The sequence below is a fragment of the Dermacentor silvarum genome, chromosome 6 (genome assembly GCF_013339745.2).
Source record: "Dermacentor silvarum isolate Dsil-2018 chromosome 6, BIME_Dsil_1.4, whole genome shotgun sequence".
Lineage (NCBI taxonomy): Eukaryota > Metazoa > Arthropoda > Arachnida > Ixodida > Ixodidae > Dermacentor > Dermacentor silvarum.
The window spans coordinates 184,671,462-184,685,074 of record NC_051159.1 but is presented as its reverse complement, the minus strand read 5'-3'; the positions used below and the strand labels follow the sequence as shown (position 1 = coordinate 184,685,074).

At 46.6% G+C, this 13,613-nt stretch overlaps 1 protein-coding gene across 5 annotated transcripts in view; it reads right to left on the bottom strand.

Annotated features, from left to right (window-relative positions):
- Window positions 1–1,701: 1,701 nt before the first annotated feature.
- LOC119456535 (dihydroorotate dehydrogenase (quinone), mitochondrial) overlaps window positions 1,702–13,613 on the bottom strand; it is a 45,813-nt gene continuing 33,901 nt past the window's right edge. For all 5 annotated transcript variants that reach the window (XM_049669951.1, XM_049669952.1, XM_049669954.1 and 2 more), the window contains exons 7-8: window positions 5,660–5,819; window positions 1,702–2,742 (exon numbers count right to left, since the gene is read on the bottom strand). In XM_049669951.1, the coding sequence (XP_049525908.1) occupies window positions 2,688–2,742; window positions 5,660–5,819 (215 nt within the window). In that variant the 3' untranslated portion in view covers window positions 1,702–2,687. The remainder of the gene's footprint in view (window positions 2,743–5,659; window positions 5,820–13,613) is intronic.

Below are 13,613 nucleotides of genomic sequence, written 5' to 3'. Positions count from 1 at the left end.
TAGTAACGTTAAAGTTGCCACACTTCCTCGAATTCCCAACGTAGTTGCTTGTTCCATTGTTTTCTAGTATTTTTTAGGTTAATAAGCCAGCCACAATAACTGCAATGAGCGTGTATCGACAGCACGGCAAGCAAACGCCGTGGAGACACCAAGCAGACGACGTAGCGCGGAGGAATACATGTGCAGAGGCTAGTCGCCCTTCCTATTGGCTGAGGACCCAGTAGCCTCCACAGTGCTGAAGGGAACTTGTGAGATGGAGTATAGATTAATTGCATTTGAGACGTAATAAAATTATTGTGTTTATTACTCGTATCTGACAGAAACAACCGTCATCTAATCGAGGAAGCACAGCACACAGAAGGACAACATTGAAAGAAAAGCAAGCAGTGTGCTTTTCTATCATGTCTAGTGTGCACTGTTCTCAGTCAGACACGAATCAAACCCATGCTTCCACCATGGTAATCGAGGCTGTTTTTTTATCTTTCGACCCAATCCTCTATGACGCTGCTCATAATTGTTCACCCCTTTGGACTCTATTGTCTCTGGACGCACAAATCAGCAGTGAATGTGTCACCGCTCGAAGTAACCTCAAGGGCCAGAATCCTCAAAATGTATGTTTCTGAACAATTCACCTAGAAACATGATTTGTTTATTTATTGATCTCTTTTTCATCCCTATTTTTTCTTTGCATGTTTATGATGGCTTCATAATTTATCCTTTCAGCAAGACTGACAAAAGAGATAATTGGTCTGCAAGCTGCCAATGCCAAGCCATAAGAAGCTCAACGGTCACCATAATGACAACAGGTTTTCTTGAACTCCATGCCTCACCACGAACTGTTTGCAAGTTTACCAGATGGAGGGATGTCAGCTAGCCCTATACAGGAAAGCAGCAGTCTACAGTTTTGTATTATACCAAGCAGGAACGCTAAAATTTGATTTAATGACAAACGGTGAAGTAACACGTTGAATCCCGACTTATTTCTTTTTTAGTCATTACAGCTGTGAGGATCAGATCAGAAGCAAGGTATCAAGCTCATAATAGCTAATCCACAACCTCTCGTCATCGGCTCATTGCAAATCAACTTGGTGGGCAATACCACCAAGTATCACATGCTTTCTCACAACAATAATTTGTTAAGTGAAAATGCAAAGAATTTTAATACGATCAAAAGAGCTCAATGCCATTTTAAGTAAATGATGCCTCATGGCGACTCAATCTGTGGCAGTCATTCTTACATCGTTCCATGAACAGTTAACATAAATTCAATAACTATAGGCTAGCCCTGAACAGTAACATAAGAGATAGCTAGAAAAGGCAAGCTCTCACAACCGGCCCACTCTGCATTTCACGAACATGACAAATCACTAAAAACAATTTTTGTTTCTCTTCAAACAGCAGGTGACAAACCTGAGCATAGTGTGCTCTCAAAACGTTCTAGAAATATACTCGGAGAATAGTAAATTCTGTATACCATTCAGCTAATCAACAGTGGACGAGCAAGGGAAGCCTCAGCGTGAGAACTTGTCTTCGTCACGACCTTCAAAAATATGTTTGCGTGTTGAAACGTTGGCTCCAGGCTGAGGCTTCTTTTGCTCACCTGTTATCTCCTTGCAACCTCTTTGCCTTGATTTAATACATAAGCCAAGATGTTTTTTCAACACGAAACTAAGCGTTGCGTTTTCCAAGGATCTGCGAGCATTAATTGTGCTTGTTTATTAGCAAAGATTCACACAATCTTTACAGAAGTCCCTGTAAGCACTGTTGTCTCCATAACGTCCTTTGCTTTCCTATGAGGACACCACTTGTGTCAAAGCCTTTACTGCCACACCTGAACTATAAATGTGCAGCAGAAAGATGAAGAGCTGACAATATGTGCTGGAAAATTTTGCATAATGTATTGTAGTTGTTTTTGTCCTACACTGTATACATGCCCCTAGCCAATGTGTTATCAAAAAGAATAGGACATAGCAGCTCGAACCTACCTTGCTGACATTACACCTTTGCCAAGCACATTTATGTTTCTTTTTTTAATCTAGCTGAAACCATCGAACACAGACAATATACGTAGAGTGCGAAACACGGCAAGCAGCACTGCACGCAACTACAGTATGACGGTAGCCCAGCACAAATATTGTTGTCTAAAGCCTTCGTTCTTCCTGCTTTAAACGGCATGCCGAACACGATGAGAAAACTTCCCTCGATTTCAGCTTTCAAGTCCACTAAATAGATGGCTATCTGTGTGTCTGTATGTTGCAAACTCAGTGATAGCATTAAGCCTACCTTACCTGTACGAAGATTGTGGACATGTACTACTTCATTGATAGTGATAGGAAATTATTAGACAGCCATACGAAGTAAGGATAGTAGTTTTATCGGCCGTATAAACTTGTAAACATTCGTTTACCAACTAAATTAACACAAATGGTATCCCCGTGTGCACAGGCAAACATAAACACATCTCACTCGATGACCGCGGACACTTGCTGTCAAAACGCTGCCGGAAGGAAGAGCGGCAGCAGTAGTGAGCGAATTGTCTTTCGAGCTTTGTACTGCAGATTGCTTACAAGATCGTTTTCAAGCGACTAACCTCGGAGTATTCGGAGAATGTAAGGTAATGGAGTAATATAAAGCGTATTCTTTTGGTGTAGAAAAATAAAAGGTCTGTGGCACGGATATCTTTGCCTTCATTTTTTGTGGTCAGCTCCAACAGCGTCTTGAATTCTTACATATCCATCTTTCCTGAAAAAAAGAAAAGCCAGGAACGATACTGCTTATGATCGCACTCCAATAACACGAAATCAGGAAAATAGGGCACATAGTGCCCAGCAGAAAACGAGTCAGTTGCGGCAAAATCTTATAAGGAACAGACTATAAATGAGTGCACTGAAAAGAAAGCATTCAAATTTAGGTATCTTAGTAACGTCTGCTGTCGGGCTAGTTGGTACATCACTAGAAATGGTTCTAGGCGCAAAAAATAAGATACAAATGACAGAATAAAACACTGGCGCACACTCGCAACTTATTTTTATTTTTCCTGATGCTTCACTTATATACCCTCAGGCATAAGATAGAAACCACGTCTACTCACATCCTATCAGCAAGGAAACTGAACTCATTCTCGTAAAGAGACAACGACAGAACGCTGATACACAGGTCATCAAACTTTATTACTAGTATATACATCGCTTCTGCCCTATTGCAAAACCCAGTATCCAGTGCCCAGTGCCATGCCTGATTATGGGCCCAGTGTCGCACGCTGGATACTGGGACGCTGGCAAGGCGCGGCATACTGGGAGGCGCTGGGCGCGGGGTACTGGTGCGAAATGCAGCTCTAGAGCGAGAAATACGTGGTGCCTGGCTACCTTATATATTTTTTCGAATAAAGAAAGAAACAGAGAACGTTGTAATGCAATAAAAAAAAGTAAAACAAAAAGAATCTGCGAGGAATCGAACCTCCGCCCTACAGATCCCAAGCCGAGCATCTTACCACTAAGCCACACCGATCAATGGTTACCTATTAATATTTTGCCATGTCAACGCGCAGACACATTTGTAGCTTTGCACAGACGTCTCGACAGACATGGTAGATGCAATATCGCCTTCAACCAAAACTTACGCATCTATCAGAACGATAAAGTTGTTGTCCGTATTGCATAGTATGCCTGGAAGTGCTGCAACACTGATTTGCTTTTGCGATTGGTATATTAACAACGAAAAAAGCCTTAAATGAACCGCCGACCCGGAATGTTGTACGGGCCGTGACTGCCGATTTTGACAGCCGTTTCTTATTCTTCGCGCAAAGGTAATGCAACATTTCCATAGCTCAACAATGCTTTTCAATCGATACGTATGTTTAGGCACATATCTCCGTAAGAGAAGCGGTCGGTTAATGCGGCTGACAGCCTTCGGCGAAAGTACATAGGTATGTTTATAACGTCATATCGGCGCTCATCGCTTGTTATGCTGACACTGTACACACGAAAGAATAGTCTGTCTAAAAGCAACCATGGGAAAGCTGAATTACAGAGTGATTTAACCTCGTTAGACTTGTTCATTCCTCGGCTTCGACGGGCCGATTGAGTGTAGACGGACTCAGCGGGTACGGTAGGCCTAACCTTCGCTGGAAGTGAACGATCTCGGCGCGGCTACCTGATGAATGGGAAAATGTTTGTATTTGAGCTTCACAACCTTTTAACTATTATTTTTAGTACACTAGAGAAAGTGGAAGCGCACGAATCACCGCAGCTTTGTTGTCGGTGCGATAATATCAATCAGCGGCAGGCTTTCTGAGGTCCGTTCGAACGCGTCTGAACGGCTGCTCGGTTTCCTGTCGACTGTACAACACTGCGACAACTCGCAGTCATCGATTGCGTACAAACTACTAGAAAACGAGGCATTATCTGCGTTTGCATAATTTCGTTCACGAATACAGCTATCCGCACAGTCAAAAGGGAAATGTACAAAGCGAAAGTGATCTCAAGTGTCGCTTATGCATGGGCTACCATCAAGCACCTTTATTCCAAGCTGCAACACCACCGACACGAAATAGACATTTAGGATCCACACTTATAGCGCTATATTTAGGACAGGAGTCTGTTTTTTTTTTTTTGGACAGGAGATGCCCATAAAATTGTATCAAGCATTTAATATTCAACAGCGCCTATACTCCGGCACAAACGAAACCAGCGCAGTCTCCAGTACGAGCCAGCGAACTCCAGCGTGTGTACAGCGCACACCAGTGCGCCCCAGCGTCATAGCAGTGAAACCAGCGTCTTGTCAAGTGTGACCCAGCACTTCTCCAGCGATCTCACCAGTGCCGCAGTGACTCCCAGTGACTCCCAACTTGCGCCAGCGTCTCCAGTGCCACCCAGTGTCAAAAAACGCGCTGGTTTCACACTGGAAGACGCTGGTTTTTGCAATAGGGTGCTAGTTCCCATGCCACCGTAGCCTTACTTTTCTGTAATATGCATGTGTTTTCCAACAAAGGATCACACATGCACACTTTGCGGTGATAAAGCAAATGCCAACCTGTCCCATTCTTCATTGAGAGTGCATGCTCTCATATAAGTAGGCAATCATTTATACAAGGCCAGTTTGGCCGACGTATACCTTGCCACAGTCTAAAGGAATCCTATAAACGACACCGACGGAACATTTCTTCAAAAAGTGTGGCAAGGTATACATAGACTTACAAGGTAAACTTAGACATGCAAGGAGCATTTATGAATTGGTGGCACAAGGGAAGGGAAAAAAGTGGCTGGGAATACGTTACCTATGGATGAGTAGTGACAGCAGAGAGCAAAATAACAAATTGGTTGACTATGTGAGCTGAGAAAATCTGGCCTAGTGATATTAGTCAGAGATATGAATGCGCACATGGAGGATCTAGATGGATATACCAATTACAACAGTTCTTTGGTGCTCGATCTGTACGAGGAACAGAAGTAGCAAAGTGCTGACTTGGGCAATTCTATCAGTTAAAGATGGCACTTGGAGATCATTGAGGCCCAAAGGCCTCAATGATCTCAGCTCTCAGCTGACACTGTTTTCTTGTATGCCGACTAAGCATCTGTTAAAGGGTCTAATGCATGAGTGACTGCACTGCTTCGTGATGAGTGACTGCACATGCGGAAGTGCTGGAACATTAGTAACACACCTGAGCAGCTCGGCCAGCTGTGCCTTGACCGTGCGCACCACAGGTGGACCGTTGTAGATTAGGGCAGAGTACAGCTGCACGGCAGACGCCCCAGCCCGGATCTTGGCATATGCATCCTCACCAGAAAACACACCTCCGACACCCACAATCGGTATGGATCCTGTTTGAGCAATGCAAAGGAAGCACGTCACAATGGGCGCTTTTCACAAAGGCACTGTTCATGGCTCCATACCAAAACTTTTTGGCAACTTTATGCAATTAGTCTAAGTTTATGCCATTTTCCTGCCTTTTAATTCTATAAACTGACACATAGCACAACACAGTTCTTTTGCTACCCATGATTTCCACAAGCCATGCGGGAGGCTTTGTTTGGGCAGACAAAATAAAACTGTAGAAGTGCAAGTCTGAAACCACCACGCTTGAAAATGCCAGTATTATATTAACATGAAAGGGAAAAACTGTCATCCACCCGAATGTAGCACAAAGCTACAAAGGAAACCCATATGGGTTTCTCAAAAAGAAAGCTTCGCAGTTGAGGAAAAATTTGTCGTGGTCCAGGATTTCAACGCCTTTCCGAGGCGATCGCCCTACCATCTGAGATAACCTGGGGGCTAGCAGTTCGAAGCGCGAGGGCTAATTGATCAACAACTCGAAGCTCAAAGACACAAGGACCCAGATTATATCAACTGTGATGCACGAATAACCGACTTCTTACAAGAGTTACTGGTGATTGCGAGGAACAGAGAATTATTCAGTGGGCACTGAGGAAGGCGAAAGGAGCAGTTCGGCACCATTGCTGCCATCAGCCCATGTTACAAACCCTTTTCTGTGCCCTTGCGCACACCTTGTAAACAGTAAAACCTCAATATAATGATTACGGATACAGTCGAATTCCGCTACAACGAAATTCCCGCCACGACAAAGATTTTCCAATTCCCCGTCAGCTGCCCATAGGAAACATAATACAAAAAAAAAATAACGAAGGCGTTTTATTCTGTACTTGCACTCCAACAAACTTTTCGAGAACGAAACTGGGACCGAACTGAAATTGGAACTGCCAAGTAGTCAAATTGGGAGGCCCTACCAAAGCTGTGACGATCGTATGTCCGCTTGAACGAGGTTTTCGTAAACAAAATCAAATTCAAAGTACCGATTTGAGCCACTGCAATCCATAGCCACGCGTGGTCATCATGCGCCTGTGCGAGACTGCACGAGATCACCACAATCGCTGCCGTTTTCTCTGTGATGCGAGTCCGGTCGAAATGGCTACGCCAACGAAGAAGCGTCAACGTAAATTTCTCTCTTGAGGAGGAGGAGGCACATATGATCGCCGAGGCAGAAAGCAGCACCCGTGCGGCCGGGCTGCAGCCGGGCTGCAGCCGCTGTTGTCAACAAGATGCCAACGTCTCGTCGTCTGGGGAAAATGACAGTCCGCTAGACACACTGACTCTGGCAACTGCGTTGAAAGTAATGGATCCTTTTGACCTCATCTAAAAAGTTTTCAGAGCCCACGACAATGACATTGCGATGGCTCTTAACGGACTGGGAGACTTGTGTTGCGCCTTTGCTTACTATGAAGCGTAAGAAGACTTCTAGAAGACTTCTGTTTGGTTCAGCACATTTTTTTCCCATGTTATGTAAGTGCATCACTCTGAACTGCTTGGGCTGAGGCCTCGTCAGGCATAAACTGCCTTTAGCTTCTGTCCCGGCATCAGGCTTTATGTGCCGTCTGCTGCGAAACTGAAATAAAAAAAAAAACTTCAGGTAAGCGCAAGCTTGCCAAGCCTGCTGACTTTGTCATGAATATGCAGTGAAATTGTTCAAACCACTTCATTGCGACGGTGCATGTGCCGCAAAATGAGTGTTTCGCGATCGGCCGGGAACGCACGTTGGGTTAGGCATCGGCCGCAGTGTACGAAAAATGCTTTAACAGTGGCGCGAAATGCATTCTATCGTGAAGTTGACACTTTATTGACCAACTTTGGTACCTCTCAACCTTTGCCCCCACGTCATCGCGATGATTTCCCGGACGATGGTTTTGGTTTCATGTTGTTTGGCGTACGTATATACATACTAATTCTGTGTCAACGAAGTTCCACCACAACGCAATTTTTCGCATGTCCCGTGAATTTTATTGTAGCAGGACTTGACTGTATACGAATTATCCTATATACCAAGTAAATAAAAAATTTGATTGGCCATGCTTTATTTTAATGGAGTATTGTTCTGCTGCTATATAACGAAATCGAAAATGTGGGATCCAACACGTATTAGTTATAGCAAAGTAAATTTTCATTTTCACGCGCCTCAAAATATACATTCTGGTAGCAAAATGTCAAGTACAGTCGCCGACTGATTTACATGCTAAATTGACAACCATAGTAGCAGAGTATGGATCCACGTACAGTCACCCCTATGCTCAAAAAGCTTGTTGGCAGTTTACTTGTTTTTATGTTCGCACTCGCAAACTTTATCGGCTATCGAGCGCAAGATCAGACGCATGGGCTAGACTGACGGGCATTGTAGCGGAGTACAGATCTATGCGCAGTTCCCTCTGCATCCGAAAAATCTGCTGGCGACATGCTTGTTTTTATGTTGGCACTCATAGACCTTACCAGCGATCAAGCATGAGATCAGGCCCATGGGCTAGACTGAGGGCTGTAGTAGTGGAGTACAGATCCACACGATTCCCTCCGTGTCTGAAAAGTCTCTCAGAGGCCAGCGGCTTGGCTTTGTTGGAGCAGTCGGCAAGCCAAAGTGGCAATCTCGCACGATGACATCGATTGCACAGATGTGTATTCGCAGCAGGTGCAGAGCGCCATGCATGTAACTTATTGTTATTCCCATTCTTTGTATCAGCACAGCAAGATGTCAACTGGTCGTCAAAATACACAGGATATTCTTTGCTGGCCCGTTGGAGGCACCTTGCTTGTGTTTCTTACACATAGGCCTGATCACAATCTTTTTTTCTGCCAATATCTGTGTGTATGCTTATAACGAATATTGGATATAATGAAGGCATTTTGATGTCTGATGCGACTTCATTATTTTGAGTGTATTAATACTGTTTAGTTCATAGTTATGCATACCCACCAGGTGGGTTGGTAATATCGATGAATGATTAATCGATTAGATGTATCCCGCAGAATGATTAATCTTCATCGATGTACACCTTTCATTTAAAAAACTTAATCGATTAGACTTGCTCGATTAATAATTTTCGAGAGTTTGACAGGAGTGGTCCGAAAATTATGAAAACATACAAGAATGGCGGAGCACGAACAGTGCCTGTACGGCTGTGGCAGAGCGACTGTTTTTCTGAGTCCCGAGTGATGCCGAGCTGAGCGCCTCCTCTCTCTTCCACCAGATTGCACACGCCGCCCGAAGCCAGAAGCTGGAAATGCCCTCACAATTCAAGGCATAATATAGCAACCCAATCGTTGATCGTCGTGCCACTCCTAGTCCATTAATGACTGGCATAGCATGCGTGCCGGTTTGGAGCATGCGTTTGACATATTGTGACAGAAGCGAGATGGAGGCGAAAGGATATATTTACACAATATATACAAAGAAGGCTAGGGCAACAGATGTCTGAGCCGGCACACATGCAAGCGTTTTCATCGTCGTCTTCGTCGCTCTGCCAAGCATTTCATTCAGGCATGTATGGATCGCTCCGTAACATCACTCTCCGGCGGCGGAAGCGTCGTCCTGGCAAGGCGAGAAGCTAGAAGAGCAGTATGGCTTCAGGCGGGAAACATGAACAACATCAGTTGGTAGCGAGGAGGTCGAAGAAGCAGTATAGGAGGACCATAGGAGGACCAGAGAGCCAGGCGAGAAGTGCACGTTTTTGTGTCGGCTGTTTTAACGGGACTTTTTAGCTGCTTGCGAAGCAGAAAGTCGGTCGTGGGCAAGTTGACGAGCTCCACGGGCTCTAGCTACGACATCACTGGTGTATTCAGTAGGCGAGTGAGGAGCCCAAGGAAGGAGAGTCTCGAAGGGCAAATTAATGTAGGATGGCGGCCGAACAGTAGATAAAACGGTGACTATCCAGCAGTGTCATGCCGTGACGAATTGTATGCAAAGGTAACAAATGGTAACATGCAGTCTCAGTCACGGTGATCTGGTGAAACATACATGGCCAGCATCTCAGCATTCGGTTCAGGCGCTCGGTCAATCCATTCGTCTGGGGATGATTAGCGGTGGTGAGCTTATGTTCAGTGGAGCAAGCACGAAGGATGTCATCTACCACTCTTGATAGGAAGTACCTCCCGCGATCGGTGAGGAGCTGCCGAGGGGCGCCATGATGTAGAATTACGTCGTGTAGGAGAAAGTCAGCGACGTCTGTAGAACAGCTTGTCGGTAAAGCCCTGGTGATTGCGAAGCGCGTGGCGTAGTCTGTCGCGACCGCAACCCATTTGTTCCCCAAGATGGACGTAGGGAAAGGGCCTAGAAGGTCAAGGCCGACGCGGAAGAATGGCTCTGCAGGGATATCAATAGGTTGTAGCTGGCCTGCAGGCAGCGCCTAAGGGCACTTGCGGCGTTGGCAGCGTTCACAAGCAGTGACGTAGGGGAGCACAGAACGGTACATGCCAGGCCAGAAAAAGCGACGTCGGATGCGGGCGTAAGTACGCGAGGCACCTAGGTGACCAGCAGTTGGTACGGCGTGAAGCTGGTGAAGAACACTGGAGCGTAGATGGTGAAGTAGGACAAGCAGAAGCTTTGGGGCATCTGAGCTGAGATTATGACGATACAGAACGTTGTCATGTAGTTCAAACAGGCAAACAGAATGGTCTGGTGATGGAGAGGTTAGACGATTGAAGATGAGCCGCAAGGACGCGTCTCGTCGCTGTTCGGTGGGGATATCATCCAAAGCAAGGATGGACAGTACGCAGGTGTCCGAGTCAGGGTCAATTAGGTTGGGGAGCATCAACAGGGTGACGTGACAAGCGATCTGTGTCTTGGTGCAATCGTCGAGACTTTTAGTGCACAACAAACAAGTATTCTTGAAGCCATAGTGCCCAGCGGCCGAGACGTCCAGATGGATCATTCAGCGACGAGAGCCAGTAGAGCGCATGATGGTCTGTAATCACAGAAAAAGTTGACCAAACAAGTAAGGTCTAAATTTGGTGACAGCCCACACTAAAGCCAGGCACTCGCATTCAGTGATGGAAAAGTTTCGTTTGGACGAGGGAAGAAGGCGAGTGGCGTAGGCCATGACACATTCCTTGCCGTGCTGTTTTTAGCCCCAATTCCATGACCACTGGCATCAGTGCGAAGTTCTGTAGGCGATGAGGGGTTGAAATGGGCCAGTATTGGTGGTGTAGTGAGTAGGCGGATGAGGGCAGAAAATGAAGCTGCTTGTTCAAGTCCCTACACGAAAGGAACATCCCTCTTCAAAAGTTCAGTAAGAGCGCGGGCAATGTCCACGAAGTTCCGGACAAAGCTACAAAAGTAGGAACATAATCCTACGAAACTGCGGACGTCTTTGGCTGAGCATGGAATGGAAAATTGTTGCACTGCTCGCACCTTGTCGGGGTCTGGTTGAACAGCGGCAGCACTGACAAGGTGACAGAGCATAGTTATCTGGCGCCGCCCGAAACGGCACTTGGCGGAGTTCAGCTGAAGGGTGGCTCTACGGAAGACGGCAAAAACAGCCGATAAACGAGTCACGTGGCTCTCAAACGTAGGCGAGTAGACAATTACATCGTCTAAATAGCATAGAGAGATGGACCACTTATATTCCCGCAGCAGAGAGTCCATCATATGTTCGAAAGTTGCTGGGGCAACTTTCGAACATATGGGTATATAGGGTCGAATGAAATCTGCCAATAGCCGAACACAAGGTCCTCGGAAGAAAAATATTGGGCTCCACGAAGGTAGTCGAGGGCGTCATCGAAGAAAGGCAAAGGGTAGACGTCTTTATGAGTGACTTTGTTCAAATTCCGATAATCAATGCAAAAACGCCAGCTGCCATCCTTCTTTTTCACAAGAACGACAGAGGAGGCCCACAGGCTAGACGAAGGTCCTATGACGTCTTTTGTAATCATTTTATCGACCTCATTCTGGATGACGTTCGTGATGGGATACGTGATATGGATGTCGGCGTATAGGAGTGGCATCACCAGTGTTGATTCGATGAGCCACGACAGATGCTGGCCTAGAGGGCGGCCGTCAAAATCAAAGATGTCACGATATGACGCCAGGACCTAGTACATACCTTGAGCTTGCGCCTGGGTCAGGTTGGGAGCAATCATCGTGTTAATGTCGTCGAGAGACGAAGGCGCGAAGTTGACGGAGCAAGAAGGTGGCGAAACATCTGCATCCAAAGCGGCAATCGTGCAGGAGTCAAGCGCGGAAATGGTGGCTAGCAACATGCCTTGCAGGACAATCTTGGTCAACAGGCTGACGTTGAGAAGGGGAACGACCACTGTGTTGTCAGCAACAGAAACAATGGTGTCAGCTAGGGCGACATCGCGGGCTAACAGGATGTTGATAATCGGAGACAAGACGTAGTCGCCATTGGGAATGTTGTTACGTCAAAGTAACGTATGTAGCAGCTTGAGGCGGCAAACGAACGTGATGGCAAGAGCATAAGCGTAGCGTTATGTTGGTTGGACTGTCAGGAGGATGCGGCAGCTCAAGCTGAAGAGCAGCGGTCGCACAATCAATGAGGGCAGAATGAGCGGACCAAAAAATCTAAGCTGAGGATTAGGTCATGAGGGCACTTCTCAATGACGGCAAATTCGACAGAAGTGGGATGACCAGCAATGCAGTCATGGGCGGTGCACATCCCAAGAGCAGCAGGAGTCCCTCCATCAGCGACGCAGAGGATGTGTGTGGGAGGCAGCAGGCGTGAGCACTTTATGAAGGCGTTGCCGAAAATCTGCACTCATTACAGAGATGTGCGCTCCAGTGTCGACGAGCACAGAAATAGTTACGCCATCAACATCAACGTCTAACAAGCTTCCTCTCGTCAGCAGCGTCAGAAGAGGATTTGTGGTGGCAGTCGTCAATGCAGCGTCACCTCCGGGCTGCATTGGTGGAATAATGGCTCGAACAAATGGAGCCATAATCGAGCTCGAGTCACCGGCGTGAACTGGGGCAGGGGTCATGGCCTCAAGTTCGCGGCGTACTTTCCCTGTCAGCTGATCTGGTGGGACTGACTGCTGTGCAGCCATGCGGTCTTCGCAAGAGGACGTTGCCGCCGTGTTGAGAAGCCGGGCAAACGAGTGGTCAATGTGCCGGCTTTTAGCCTGCTCAAAGCGCCGGCACTCCTTTATAATACGTTCACTGTAGAAAAAGTGTGGCACATTCAAAGGTTGAAGGTGTTGTCGGCGATCCCTTTCAAGATATGCCCAAGCTTGTCATCCTCCGGCATCTAGGCATCGGCCTTTCGGCATAGCGTTAACATATCTTATATGTACATGACGCAAGATTCGGTAGCCGTCTGCGCACGTGACACGAGCAACTTTGTTGCGACGATCTTCCGGCCAACGGGCTCCCTAAACAAGTCTCGGAGTTTTTCTTTGCAAGTGTCCCAGCTCCCAATCTCAGCTTTGTGGTCAACGAACCATACTTTCGCAGTGCTTTTCAGGTAGACGATTATATTTGCCAGCATCAGGGTAGGGTCCCACCGGTTGTTTGCACTCAAGCATTCGTACTCCGCCAGCCAGTTTTCAACGTCTGCGTCATCGGAACCGCAAAACGTGCAAGGATCCAGGGGTTGCACAAGCACAACCGCTGAAGTGGCGGGCGTTGATATAGGCGCTGTGTCTTCTGCCCTTGCAGACAAATGTCCGAAACAACGGACGCTGAGGAGTTCCATTGCGAGGCAAGACGTACCCCGCACCACCACCAAAGTGTGACGGAAGTAAGATGGAGGCGAAGAATATATTTACAGAATATATACAAAGAAGGCTTGCACTATACAAAGAAGGCAGCACACTTGCAAGCG